This window comes from Enhydra lutris, unplaced genomic scaffold (genome assembly GCF_002288905.1).
Source record: "Enhydra lutris kenyoni isolate GAN:26980312 unplaced genomic scaffold, ASM228890v2 scaffoldscaffold22, whole genome shotgun sequence".
In the NCBI taxonomy this organism is placed as follows: domain Eukaryota; kingdom Metazoa; phylum Chordata; class Mammalia; order Carnivora; family Mustelidae; genus Enhydra; species Enhydra lutris.
The window spans coordinates 37,595,753-37,609,957 of NW_019154106.1; the positions used below are offsets into that span (position 1 = coordinate 37,595,753).

Below are 14,205 nucleotides of genomic sequence, written 5' to 3' on the forward strand. Positions count from 1 at the left end.
TTTTAAAAATTAGCTTAAAAATCCTGCAATTATAAAAGTGTCTGGGGTGCTTTTTGTAGCCATAAGGCAGGCACTTCCTGTTGACTGATCTAGAAATCCTAAATATTTTCTTCTAAGAGCAGTTTTTTATCTCTAGCTAGGATTGTATTTCTAACATGTACTAAATACTGTGTTCACATACTGAAAAATAATAATTTGCCTACACTTTTTCTAATTTAAATCTGAGTTTAGAATTTAATTGGTTGTTTTCTACAGAAGCAACAAAATAAATAGTGCTACTCTCTGAACATTTTTCAATAGTAATGACATTTTTCTGTCTGTTACGTCTTTTTTCAAAGTAATTTTCAGAGCGTGTGGACTAAACTGACTACACTGGAGAAGTGGGTACAGGCCATTATGAGAGTCCCCTTATAGTGACCAACTAGTTTCATTTAATCTCCTTTTTAGCCTTATAATTGGCAGAGACCACCAGGTAATTATCTGGATTCATGTCCTTAAGGGTTGGAGATTTGCTCTGGATGGGGGATGTTTTGCCATCAACACGGGAGATCTGCAGCATCCGGCAGGGGTCATGTTTCAACAAATACCCTGCAAAAGTTTCCCATCCTCCTCCCACACGGACCATGACATGTTTGTTGTGCAGCATCTGAAATGAAAGAAGAGCAAAAGGATTACATTCTGAGAATTCTTACAGTATCTCAAATCCACCTTCATTTCTACCCCTGTTACTGTTTTTTGTCTGTCTTGTTTTTCATGCCCCATTGTTTTCCTACTTGGTGCCCAGCATCTGAGTTAACATACAGTTTGTGAAAGAGGCTTTCTCTTTCCCATGTAAGTGGATCACGGGCACACATGCCCAGGATCCAGCGTCACCCTGCTATGGGAATCTAAGGGATCTATGTATAACCCCTTGTTTGGTTGAATGTGTCTGGAAAGTTTTCTCTGATGTTCCATTATAGACTCATCACTGCCCCCATTTTCTGCCCTTTGCCTCAGTTAAGTGCTACATTCTTCTCACCACATTATTCCCCTCTGAACCAGGACCCAAAAGACCATGGAAATGTCTGCCATTGACTATCATGTGAATAGTCACACAAATACTCAATATGAAATAGAAAGGAAAAGTACCCCCCAAAAACTGAAGTCTTCTCCAGGCACTGAGCCCTTCAAGGCCAGACGTTGTTGAATGGCCATTTGCTTCCCTTTACTCTTTTCTTTCTTTCTTTCTTTCTTTTTTTTTCCTAATTACTTAAAAGAATAACTCACCTTCCAGGCCCATGGGCCATCTAGAGTTCCAGATTAACAAGGCTGCCGGTTAAAAAAGTGAAGAATATATGGTTCTTTTGATCTAGTAAAACCATGTCAGAGCTGCACAGGTTTGGCACGGAGAGCCAAAGAATTTGATCTTGGCTTCTTTCAAATATCAGAAAATGTAAGGTTAAGGGGAGATGTTCCTCCATCATCAAAGACCCTGCTGACTCTGTTCCCTGCCCGCAAAGCAATATAATCTTGGGAAGGACATATAGTGATGCGTGAGGGAATTTGAGAAATCATTTTCATCACAGAAGCTATCAAATCTACTTGAATTTCTCTTGCTGTGCCAGTTTAAGATCTGGAGTTTTTTTTTTTTTTTTTTTTTTCTTCCCATCAAGTGGAAGATGATTTTTGCTTACTGCTTTCATTTACTTGTTGAGAATCTGATGGAAGTTCTGGACTCTTTTTGAATCCCTGTATCCACAAAAATCTGCACGTGTGTTTAGGGGCTTTGCAGACACCCAGAAATCCACCCATGGACTCAAGATAAATCCTGATGCATGTGGTTGATGTGAAGAAGTTTCAGATGTTGTGCAAAGTAACAATGTGCTGGATATCAATAAAAATGGAGACTCATGAAAAAGATGAAGTGAAATTTTACTCTATTGGTTATTCTCATTTAGAGACTAAGAACCATAATTAGAATAGAATTAGAATAAAGGACCTTCAGAAACATCTAGATAGAAGTTTTTAAACTTATTTTGACATCAGGATCTACTTGTTAAACAAAATCTCAACAGGAAACCCTGTCGTATGAAGCAGGCAAAAGGAGTCAAGATTCAGCTGTATCTCTTTCGCCTCCCCTGGTCCTGCCAATAATACCATGATCTTGTTTTCCAGATGAAGATCCTGAGACCCAGATCTTTGGTGTGATTTGCTGAGACTAGTGCCCAGATTTCCTGACTCCAGTCTAATACTTGCCCCACAACAGTTCTTCTTTGTAAAGCAAAATCCATCAAGGCTTTTTATAATTGGACTGACCCATTTCCATTCCCACAAGCTTCTGTGTGTGTCTCTACTGCTTGCTTCCAAAACTTGGAGTTACTGGGACAAAAATTGCAAAGGCGGGCATCCAAACAGTATTCTGACCCTTTCTCCCACTGTTCTAGAAAACAGTTTTGCCTATTGTTGATGTTCTGGCACTTCCTAGCCCTGCAAATTACATTTAAGAGTTGTCGTTAAGCTTCCTAGCTATGAATGCCTGGCAAAATGCCCAAATTCGCCTGACTATGAGCCGACTATTTCAACCAGAAGGAACCACCAGTCCGTACAATTTTTAGATAATTAGCTAACTCTGGAAAACAGTGAAAAGAAATGTTCTTCTGCCTGGCATATATGATCATTGAGATACAAACCCTTCTTGCAGATTCTTTAATGAATCCACGTGTGCAAAGTGGATCCAACATGAAACTGTTCTGCAGAATGTGAAGAACATAGGAATTAAATTTTTGCCCACCTCATCTTCCATATCCTTTCAATAGTTAAGCAGTAACCTATAATTCTCTAAGAAGGTCAGTGGTCAAACTGGACAACAGTTTCAAGCATGGGATTAAGATTTCATGGCCATAAGCACTTACACCCTTGATGGCAGAGATTTAAATTCCATGCCTTATCTTAGTATGTGCTAAGTCTCAAGAAAAAAAAATAATAATAACGCCCATCCCCATCTCCACAAACTAAACCCCTACTATTTTAACCTAATAACAAATTAACCTGCTATAAACCACACTATTCTCAACTCTTCCCTCCCACCCCCCACAGTGCTTACTCTACAAAACCCCAGCCTTGAATTAAATGTAAAATCTTCTAAATCACAGTAGAGAAGTTGAACTCCTGCTGGAAGAACTCTTTCATCTCAGGGATTAGTGACGTTAGGCCAGTTGTAATTAATTGATCCTTTTGGTTTGGTTAGCTCAATTTCTTATTCCTCCCTATTATTCTCAAACACACTACTCATCTCTGTCCTTCTTATTCTACTGATGGCTTCACCATCATCAGGCATGGCTTCCTCTCTCAGCACCTCCACTGGCTAATTTACTCCAATCTATATTTATCCTTTTCTCCACTTTCCTCATCAAGAAGTCCTCCTGTCCAAAGTCAGCTCCTCCCCATATGTCTTAATTCCCATTACCACCATGCAGAAGATCCTGAATCAAACATCACATCTCTCTTCTCTCTCTCCAACTTACTGTACCCTTAGCCTTCAGGGGATAAACATACCCAAGCCTCTCTCACTCTTGTACAAAGCAAAACTCTGCTCCCTCCATACCAGGCTTCTTTGTTCTCGAACGTTTTCCTTATAACTGAGCTTTCTGGTAAGCTTACACATGATGTCTTTGCTTCCACCTTCCTGTTAATTAGTTAATTCTTCCCCCACCTGTTTACTGACTAAACTTTGAAGGGAATCAGATGACTTCTTGAATTGTCAAATTCAATGGATGGTTCTTTCATCTTTCATGATCACTCAGGTAAGGTATCTGATTAGTACTGACCAATCCTTCCCTACTGCTTTATTCTCTAGGACAAGACTCTCTCTCCTGCACCTCCTCCTACCTCTCTCCTTAAACTTTCTCTGTCTCTTTCACAGGTGCTATTTCTTCTGCCTACTTTTAAGCTTTGTTGTTGCAAATGATTCTGAAGGATTCTGTCATTTCTCCACTGCTTTTCTCACTCTGACCACTCTATATCTGGAACCTCACGGTTTTCTCTACTATCTACTTTTATCTCTCAAATTATAATTCTGGCCTTTGCCTCTTCCCTGAGCTTCCAAATGCAAGGGCATAATGAGCCCACCACCTTCTCCCTTCAATTAGAAGGCTCCACAGGCTTTTCCTAAAAGAGTCAATAGGATGGGCATTCTATGTAACTAGTCAGACACCAAAAACATTCATTTATCCCCCAAATGATTCTCAGGGTCTATGTTATTGTTACTGTTATTCATTTCAGTACCTCATCCTTTTCCATGGGCCACTGTAAGAATCTCACTGCCTCGAGCCTTGCTGAGTCTGGTTTAGTAAATCCATTCCCACCGAAGGGAGTTCCGCAAGTGCCTGTTGGATTGTCTCCTGCCTAAATGCCTTCAATAGCTCCCTCTCCCCTACAGGCTAATATTCAGTTCCCTTTACACCAAGACCACTCCTGCCGGCCTCACCTGCCCTTCCTTGAGCTCTGGGACCCATGAATTATTTTAGTTCTATGTTCCCAGATGGCACAGCCTTTCTTTCATGCTTTTGCATATTTGTCCCTAAATGTGGAATGTCTTTTCTGCTTTGCTGTCCCTACTTACCAGGACCACAAACATTAATTCAAACATCACCTCTGCCTGAAAAATTCTTCACCATCTCCTTCCTTACCAGATAAGCGAATGCTTCCTTCCTGTATGCTCTTTAGGTTGCCCGCGATTCATTGTTTCAGTCTACGGTAACTGTCAATTTACCTGCGTGCCTCTTTTTAATAACGTGTGCACTCGGGCGCCTGGGTACCTCAGTGGGTTAGGCCTCCACCTTCAGCTCAGGTCATGGTCTCAGGGTCCTGGAATCCAGGCCCACATCAGGCTCTCTGCTCAGCAGGGAGCCTGTTTCCCCCCTCTCTTTGCCTGTCTCTATGCCTACTTGTGATCTCTGTCTGTCAAATAAATAAATAAAATCTTTAAAAATAAATAATGTGTGAGCTCTCCAGAGAGAGTGATGATGCATCTCATTTCTTAAATTTCCCATATACAAGCTCAGAACAGTATCAATATCGTTATCGTATTAATACTCTTTTCCGTGTATGCTTCCATAGGCTCTACTTAACTTTGCTTAGCTGATGATGTCATTTTCAGAATTATTCCATTTTAAAGATGGGAAAACTGATGCTTTTAGAAGAAGGACTGATGTCCTCAAGCCACCTGTGCATGATCACACCACAAATCAATGGCAGAGCTGAATAAGAATTATTTTCTCCCATTAGGTCACACCCACTGATTCTATAAAATATGTGCTTAGTTACTTGCTAGTGAAATTTAGCACAGGCAAGGAACTGTCAATGTCAGAAACAGTAATCAGCAGCTTAAGCAAATTAAATGCCCATGTAAAATGATTTACGGTGCTATGTTCTAATAAACCCCATGTAAACATCGAATTTCATTTCAGAAGTTTATCTTGCAATGGTCCTATAATTACTTCAGAAATAAACTTGTGTCAAGCGCAGGTAATAGGATCGAATATATTTATAGGCAGATAGCTGTCAGTGCAAGCAGGACTAGGCTTTGATAGTCTGTTCAGTTACAGTGCCTTTATTTTCTGTGTTTCACAACACTCAGTAGTTTTGCATTCTCCATTCCAAAAGATGACTCCTCTTGACTGGTAGCATAAGTGCACATGGCAATTGAGTATTTAGTATTGGTTTTCTGTACTATTCTTTGGTGTGTGTCTTCTCAAGGAGAGAAAAATAAGTTAGAATTGCTACAAATCTTCTCCAAGACTGCACGTTGCAAAGCGATAGTGTTTGCACGTTGAGCCTATTCTGGCTGATACTAGTTTTTCCAGGGGACCTCACTCCTCACTGTGCCTTTGAGCCTACTGAAAGGAAGAGGATTCATTACTGACTTAGCAACATCTTTCAATGCTGAAAGGAGGAAAAAAAAAAACCCGCAATACCCAAAAATCTGTCTCCACGTTTCTCTCAATGGCCTCGAGAAGTTCAAGCAGATTTGGGCTGTTGGAGACATGCAAATATTTTCTTTTTTGGTGGCTGTGAGTAGTATACATTCCCTGCCTAAGAAGAGAACCATATGTCTCAAAAGTTATGTTTTTTAATAATTTCTTTCAGTAATGGGAAAAAAATTCCCATCCTTATCAAGGGCATTTGCCTTATGACTTGTTCTCTTACGATGCAATTAGGTGTCATTTTCCAAGGAGGCCTCTTCGTATGTGCCAGCAGCAGGGAACCCTTTTCCCTCAGATGACACAGAGTCATAATATTAGAGCACCTACTAGGTGTCTGGTGACCTACAAACACACCTTGTTAAAATGAGTAAAAAACAACACTCAAACCATTGGCAATGCTCTCATTTCACAGGTGTACAAACCAGTGAAGAGAGAGCCACGCTAGAAATCACATCTCCCTTATCTCTCATCTAGCACAGGGACTTACAACTAAAGAGCTGTAGTCTTCCAGAAATTATTATTCTAAAAATGAATCCAATATTTAAAGATGGATGAATCACTTGATATATTGATCCAGCAGGGGTTGGTAACATGTCCAGTAAAAGAAGGGGAAAGAAATGGCTGAAAGGAAATAAGGTAATTCTCCCGTATCAAGTTAGAACACAACAGAAAATTTTAAAGTTGTAGAAATGATTCACCAACAGCTCCCTACAAATGTTGGCGTCACTGGGGTCACTATGGTATAGGGGTTCAGAGCTCTGGCTCTTATAATACAAAAGGATTTCAGAAAGGATAGTTTTTTCTCCCCTTAGTTTTGTAGCTTGGAGACAGAGACTGGAATTACATTATGTGTTGGTATTAAGGAGCTTAAAGCAAGGAAAATTCGTATTTTTCTTCCTCTTGGGAATATCAACTCACTTTTTGTTCACAAGGCACAGCTGATATCTATGTAAACCATAGAAAATCTTGTGTTTCACTAAGTGAAAAAAAAGGTCATGTAAGAGAAACCCCCCCAAAATATTATGGGTTTATTGATGATGTATGTGTTATTAAGATGACCAAGCTAACTAGAGCTATATTATACAAGAAATAAACAAAAAAGGCACCAACAAAAATAAACAATAAGTAAAAGAAGTGTCTTTGGATAAACATAATTTATATGCTTCATATTCATATTTGATAGCATTATTTTATCAATTCCCCAGGAAATATGTGTGGATATTTGCATCTGTCCTAAATCATAATTCTTATGAAACATTTTAGGTGTCACCTCCTTCTCAGCAAAACACTGATAAATCTTTTTTATTCTTATTTGAATGTTAGGTCCTTGACCTTGAAAACAGAGAAACAGGAGTATCTGTCAAGTTCTCTGAAAACTGTTGTCAGTAGCCCCTTAAGATGTGAAAGCTTCCCAGCAGGAAGCCCTCATCATCTCTCACTCTTTGCTACTTCACCCTCTACTCCAGTGCCAGACTGGTCTTTCTAAAAGGAAAATCTGGTCAGGCCACTGCCTTGCTTAAAAACCCGAGCATGGGTCTCCATTGTCTCCATTGTCTATAGTGCTTCTTAGCCATTTTTAGCTCCCACTCACCTGAGGAATATGACTCATTCTCATTAGCACAAGAAGCCAGTGGCAAAGATTGTGGAAGAGCAGTGGGGTGAACGCACGTAAGCGTGTGTGTACGTATGCGGGGACAGGGCAGAATCTGCATCTCGAGGGTGGGTAGAAGCACATGTAATGTGAAGAAACAACTTGCTAGTGATTCTGAAACCCCCTCTCCTATCTCACACAAAGCATTTCATGGTTCAGCTACTATTCCTTCCCACCTTCTTCCTCGCTATGCCTTAATGACCACATACTGTTGTCCGAGTTACGCATTACACAACGATGCAGCTATTGTATGGCCCTGCCTGTCAGTGCCCATGCCTACACTCCAAATTACCTAACCCACAAATATTCTGGACTCCTTGGAATCCCCTAAAAGTTCATGACGATCTAGAGAGAAGGCAGAGAATTGTTCCATATTCACCAGGTAAATTAAAGTGAGTCCTCTTCTTTGGACATTTAACAAACATTTATTGAGTTTTTATTGAGTGCCAGGCAAGGTTATTCCTTAGTAAATTTCAGCCCCTGGCACCTACTACAGTTCCAAGTACACAATGGACACTCAAGAAATGCTCCTTTAAATGAATGAAGAAACAATGTTAAAGCCTACTAATGCTCCACCCAACCATCACCACCCTTATGGAATATTCTCATACTCTCCAACCTTTAGATTATTGGGGGGGGGGGATTGAGATTTTCCTGCACAGACCTCAAGCACAGTACTTGTTATATTTTGTTGCCTTATTTTCTTGTCCATCTTTCTCTAATTTCCTGTGACCTCTTTAAAAGGTCAGCATCCTATTCAGCTTTGTATACCTGGCAACAATTATAATGTGTGATATGTAGAAGACATTATCAATTACAGAAAAGAAAAAGGAAAAGATGAAATGATTTGTCTTTATGAGGGAGAGTCTGAGAAAACCAGGATGTGAATGAAAATCCACATTAACCACTGCTTAGATAATTCCTTTTTTTTTTTTTTTTTTAAGATTTTACTGATTTACTTGAGAGAGAGCACACGCACAGGGAGCAACTGAGAGAGAGGGAGAAGTAGGCTCTCTGCTAAGCAAGGAGCCCAATGCAGGGCTTGATCCCAGGACCCTGAGATCATGACTTGAGCTGAAGGCAGACGCTTAACTGCCTGAACCACCCCGGTGCCTCCCTTGCTCACCCCCCCTTTTAAGGTTTTATGTATTTATTAGAGAATTCCTTTGAGAGAAAGACACATTTTGGGTCAAAGAATAAAGTAACAGGAATCATACAGGATAGAGGGAATTGAATTAAGAATCAGTAGAGCAATGGGCAGGACAAACAGAAACAGAAAAAAACAGAGACGAGGGAGGGAGGAGAGAATAAGAAAATGTCCTGAATGGATCCAGAATCAAGTATATTATTCTTTTCATTATCTCTCTTCACAGATTCTCATTACATGTGGAATGCAGTTTGTAGAATATACCATTCACCATAGTAAAAAATTACTTAATAAAAATTTCACTCCCCACAAATATACACCCTAACAGCAGAAGAAGGGAAATAATTAAGATTAGAGCAGAAATAAATGATACAGAAATTAAAAAAACCCCAACACAATAGAACATATCAACAAAACTAGCAGCTGGTTCTTTGAAAGAATTAAGAAAATTGATAAACCTTTAGCCAGACTTACCAAAAAGAAAAGAAAGAACGCAAATTAAAGAGGAGAGATCACAACCTATAGCACAGAAATACAAACAATTATAAGAGAATATTATGAACACTTACATGCCAACAAATTGGGCAATCTGGAAGAAATGGATAAATTCCAGAAACCTATAAACTACCAAAACTGAAACAGGAAGAAATAGAAAATTTGAACAGACCCACAATCCTTTTTTCTCTTTTAATGCTTCAGTGTCTTGGGTCCCTCAGCATAACTCTGGGTCTCATTAAGCCCTTCCCCACAACATTGACCACAATGGCTCCTATTTCTGCCCAATCCATGAACTGCTCTCCACCACAGCCATCACTTTAAGAGACAACTGTCTCTGACGCTGACTGCCTCGAGGAGCAAACCACCTAAATTTAAATCAGTACAGCCTCCTGGGATATCATATGCTTCCTAACACCTCCTCATCAACCCCATTCGCTGTGTGTTTTTACAAGCCATCGTAACTTGAGTGAAAATATTGTTTTTAGAATGCAGTTATCTGCTCTCCAGAGAAAGAGTGTTAAATTAATTTATAGGACAACAGACTCTGTCATCAACTGATATTATCCTGAAATGGCATATGCTCAAAAGTAGGCAGCAGGGAATTCAGCTGTCTGCCTAAGTTATGTGGACACATGGAGGGGTAAGGTGGCAGGTGTTTAGTTGCTAGTTTGCATGTTGAAACCTGCTCCCTGCATCTTCAAGGTAACTGAAAAGGTCACCTGTTAACAGGGCAAGTGAGGTTTTGCTGGCCACAGATGCCATGTGAAGGCTTCCTTGTCAAAGGTTGGAGATTCGACTCAGCCCCTCTAAGGTGAAATTATGAATGGTTACATATTACCCCAATAGACAAGCTGGAATTATCACTTGGTTTGCAAAACATTTTTTCACATTTATTGTTTCACTTTTGTCTTCCTAATAGTCCTGTCTGCCCTTTTCTTAGATGAAGCTTCAGAAATACATGTAACAGTCAGCAGAGAGAAGCTGCCATTTGCTTTGTCCTTAACCAGACTGCCTAGTTATGGTTACCACTGACTATCTGGATAGCCCTAAGATATGATTTAATCTCTCTGTGCCTCACTCTCTCATCTGCAGAATGTTTATACCATAGAGTTTTTTGGACAAAGAATGTGTAAGCATGTAGTAACATTGCCTAGTACATCATATCCAACAGTCATCTGCTACTGTTTTTGTTTTTATTATTATTATTACAATGTTAATATTGTTATTGTGATGATTATAGGAAGCTTCTCACAGATTTTATTTCAGCAGCTCTAAGTGGATTGCATTGTTATCTGCATTGACAGATGAGAAAATGGCAGCTCCAGAAAGAGGAAGTAAATCACTCAAAGTCACCTAGCTAGGAAGTGACTGAGTTTAGAGTTGAACCTGAGTCTCCCCGACTTCAAAGACAATATTCATTATCACTTAACTATATATCCTAAAGGGGCTTTGCCAGGGGTTATGATTGTTCGCTTTCTTATCTAGACTGTGTCCATGGACAATGCCTCTCTTTTTCAAGGAATACGTGTTGACATTTTACGACGTCTCCCAGATGATCATATTGCTCAGCTCTAAATGTGTCCTGGACCAAAAAAAAACAAAGTGTTTTAATTCATGCTTGGAAGAACGTACTTGAATTTGAGCCTGATGTTTCACCCATACAGAAAAGTTGAAATTAGGTACACCCAGAGTGCTTAGCAATGGATCTCATACTCTAATGGGAAACTGTAGAGGAGGGACCCCTGACAGTCTACAACATACCTTCTCTTCAATTATTTCATTTTGTTATCAATCTGCCCAGTCGTTCAGCAGGCTACTATTACTGCTTCCATTGCACAAATGGAGAAATTGAGGCTCAGAAAGGTCTGGTAGGTGGCTCACAGACACACAGCAAAAATGTAGCCCTGGTGTTTTGATTCCCAGTTTTGTGATTTGTTGCCTTTGAAAATAAAATTTTACATTAGGGAGAATGTAATCCTCAAACCCATTCATGTGAAGGCTGAACTATCACTGTGTCCTTGATGGTGACAAACAATCCTCCAAAAGGAACAGAGCCTTGAGTCAGAAATCTGGCTATTGAGACTGGCCAGAAAAAAATTCCTAGCCTGCTTTTGTTGGGAGAGGGGGAGGGAAGAGTTCACTTCCCAGGTTCATTGTAGACAAACGACTCTCAGTAGCTGCTTTCTGGAAGCAAACGTGAGAAGAGCAGCCTGCAGATGAATGTAACGAGTGAATGGCAAAAAGTTCCATTTGCATCTGCTTGGAAATATGTGTAGGAGCACTTAATGCCAACTGCCTGTCAGTTCTTAGCGACTTGTTACATAAGGTCTCCGTTCTCCCAGCTCTGCACCAAATGAAATTAAGCCTTAGCTGCAGTCTAATTACCAGTCTACAGCACCATTTCAGGCAGGAAAGGCACAGTTATGATAAATATTTCATAGAACACTCAGCAGAGTGAAAGCAATGAGGTGAAAATACTGGCGGCGGCAAGAGGAAAGCTGACTAGAAGAAGGATTTGTAGCTGGTATAGCTCGATTGAAACTAGGATTCATCTACCCCAAAGACGTAACAACTTCAGAAAGGGAGCTGGGCTCCAAGGGGCCATGAAAACCTGTTCCTTTCACTCATCAAATGGGGTCACCTTTGTCTGACTCAATCTACGCTCCCATTCTCTCAATTAAACACTGACACCAGACCCCAACAGCACTGAGACAGCCAAAGGCTAACTTTTCATGAGAATGATGCACACCAGTGGTCCCCAACCTGGTGTCCTCCTGGGTCCTGAAAGATAACAACAGTGCCTATAATGCAGACACTGGAAAAACTATTAATTTGCTGCTGTTTTTAATGTATCTTTAGCATATGGGTGGATCCATCAAAATGGAACAGAGTATGAATAAACACAGTTAGAGTTAGATCTTTTATATGGACAAAATATTTGAAAACATGAGTCTCTTTTTTCTCAAAGTCCCATTCAAGTGAAAGGACAGGAATAAAAATGTTCTAAAATCACAGGACAAAGGGAAATTGAGAGGATGTGATGGTAGATCATAAAGGTCAACACAGTTTTAGAAGATGGACAACAGAGGGATGAATCGTAACCAAGGGTGGAGGGAGTTGAACCTCGAAGCCTGAAATGAAAGCTTGCCGAAAAGAAGGAAGTCAAATCATGCCTTGAAATGATAGGAAATTTAGATTTTAGAATCACCAGGTACTTCCATCAGGTGAGAAGAGCTGGGCAGCTGAAGAAAGGAGAACTGGTTGAAAGTCAGTCTAAGGACTGGCTAGCCCCTCGGATATCCTGTGCCCCACTCCTGATGTGCTCTGCCTGAGAATATCCCACAATGCAAATGACTCTGTTATCCCAGCAAGACCCTGAAGCTTTATCTTTGCATGACTTGAATCAGAGATGCTCCAGACAAGGGGATGATACAGGAGCTGGATGGAGAGATGGGTAAATACATGATAAAGCAAATACAGCAAAGTGTTCATTATACAGCCCAGATGGGAGTTCTGTGGGTGTTCTCCGCATGTTTGAAATGTTTCACAAGAAAATGTTAGAGGAAAAATTCACCCTAAATCCCATCTGTTCTCCCCATCTCTACTCCTATCTCCTTAAGTGCAAATTCCCTCCATTTTACCTGAATGACTATAATAATCCTGCAACTGCTCCTCATGCTTTGCCTTTGGCCCTTAGCAAATTCTCAACAGAGAAACTAGAGGGATCTTGTTAAAACGGAAGTTACCTCATGCTACAACTGTTCAAAACCCTGTGTGGCTCCCCATTTCCCTAAGAGTAAGCTACCACACCCTTCTTTATTATTATTATTATTTACTATTATTATTATTATTAACATATAATGTGTTATTTGTTTCAGGAGTACAGGTCTGTGATTCATCAGTCTTGCACAGTACACAACACTCACCACAACACATGCCCTCCCCAATGTCCATCACCCAGCCTTCTAAAGGCCTCTGAGTTCCCAGATGATCTGGACTCCTGTTATTTCTCTGACTTCACGTCCTAGAACACTGCCTCTCCCATGCTCTGTTCCAGCCATACTGGCCTTTTTGCTATTTCTCAAATACACCAAGGCTACTTTAGCCATGCTCTAGACTTGGTGTTCCTCCCATTTAGAAGACACTTTGCCCCACAACTGCCAAGTTAACCCCTAACCTCCTTGATGCCCTTGACAATCTTCTACTTTCTTGAGGGGGCTCTGCTGACCATTCTTTTAAAATCATTGTCTCTGCTCTGGCACTCCCAACCTGCCAGATCCTGCCCTACTTTTCCGTTCCCAACCTATCAAGGGTTTTATCACTTTCTAGCCAAGTGTTTACATATTTATTATGTTCCTTGTCTGTACAATATAATCCCTCCAAATTAAGGTTGCCAGATTTATCACACAAAAATACAGGAAACCCAGTTAAGTTTGAAGGTCAGATGAACAACGAATATTCTCTTGGTTTAAGTATGTCCCCTGCAATATTTGGAACATGACATATGTATATGTATTTGTTGTTTACCTGAAATTATATACATTATCTGTATTTAGTCTGGCAACCCCCCACGCCAACACACAAACAAACATGCAGAGGAACAAAAAGGTTCTCAAGGAAGTCAAGGTTCGTCTGTGTTTTTCTCTGATACATCTTTGGTTTTCAACCAGTGCTTATTTCATAGTGTATGTTCAGTCAGTGTATGTTGAACGAATAATCTCACATTTTCTCAGGATGACCCCTAAGAAAACAAGCGAGTAATCCACAAAAGACATGTGATTCAGGAAACAGGGGATCCAACATAAGAGCAAATTAAAGTCTCGGTTGACATTGTGAGGCTGACCTGGGGAAGGGGGAGACACAGAGGGACAGAAATGAAACCCCTAGATTGGCTGGTGTATCTGCCTATGACACCATTGTGACAGGTTTTACCGTTCTCTAAGGGG

At 40.3% G+C, this 14,205-nt stretch overlaps 1 protein-coding gene across 2 annotated transcripts in view; it reads right to left on the reverse strand.

The window, feature by feature from the left end:
* Positions 1-200: 200 nt before the first annotated feature.
* Positions 201-14,205, reverse strand: part of LOC111150104 (growth arrest specific 2) — a 115,692-nt gene continuing 101,687 nt past the window's right edge. The window contains exon 7 of one of the 2 annotated variants that reach the window (XM_022507454.1): positions 201-646. In XM_022507454.1, coding sequence (XP_022363162.1) covers positions 428-646 — 219 coding nt within the window. In that variant the 3' untranslated portion in view covers positions 201-427. The remainder of the gene's footprint in view (positions 647-14,205) is intronic. The other variant, XM_022507453.1, reaches the window with a different exon arrangement.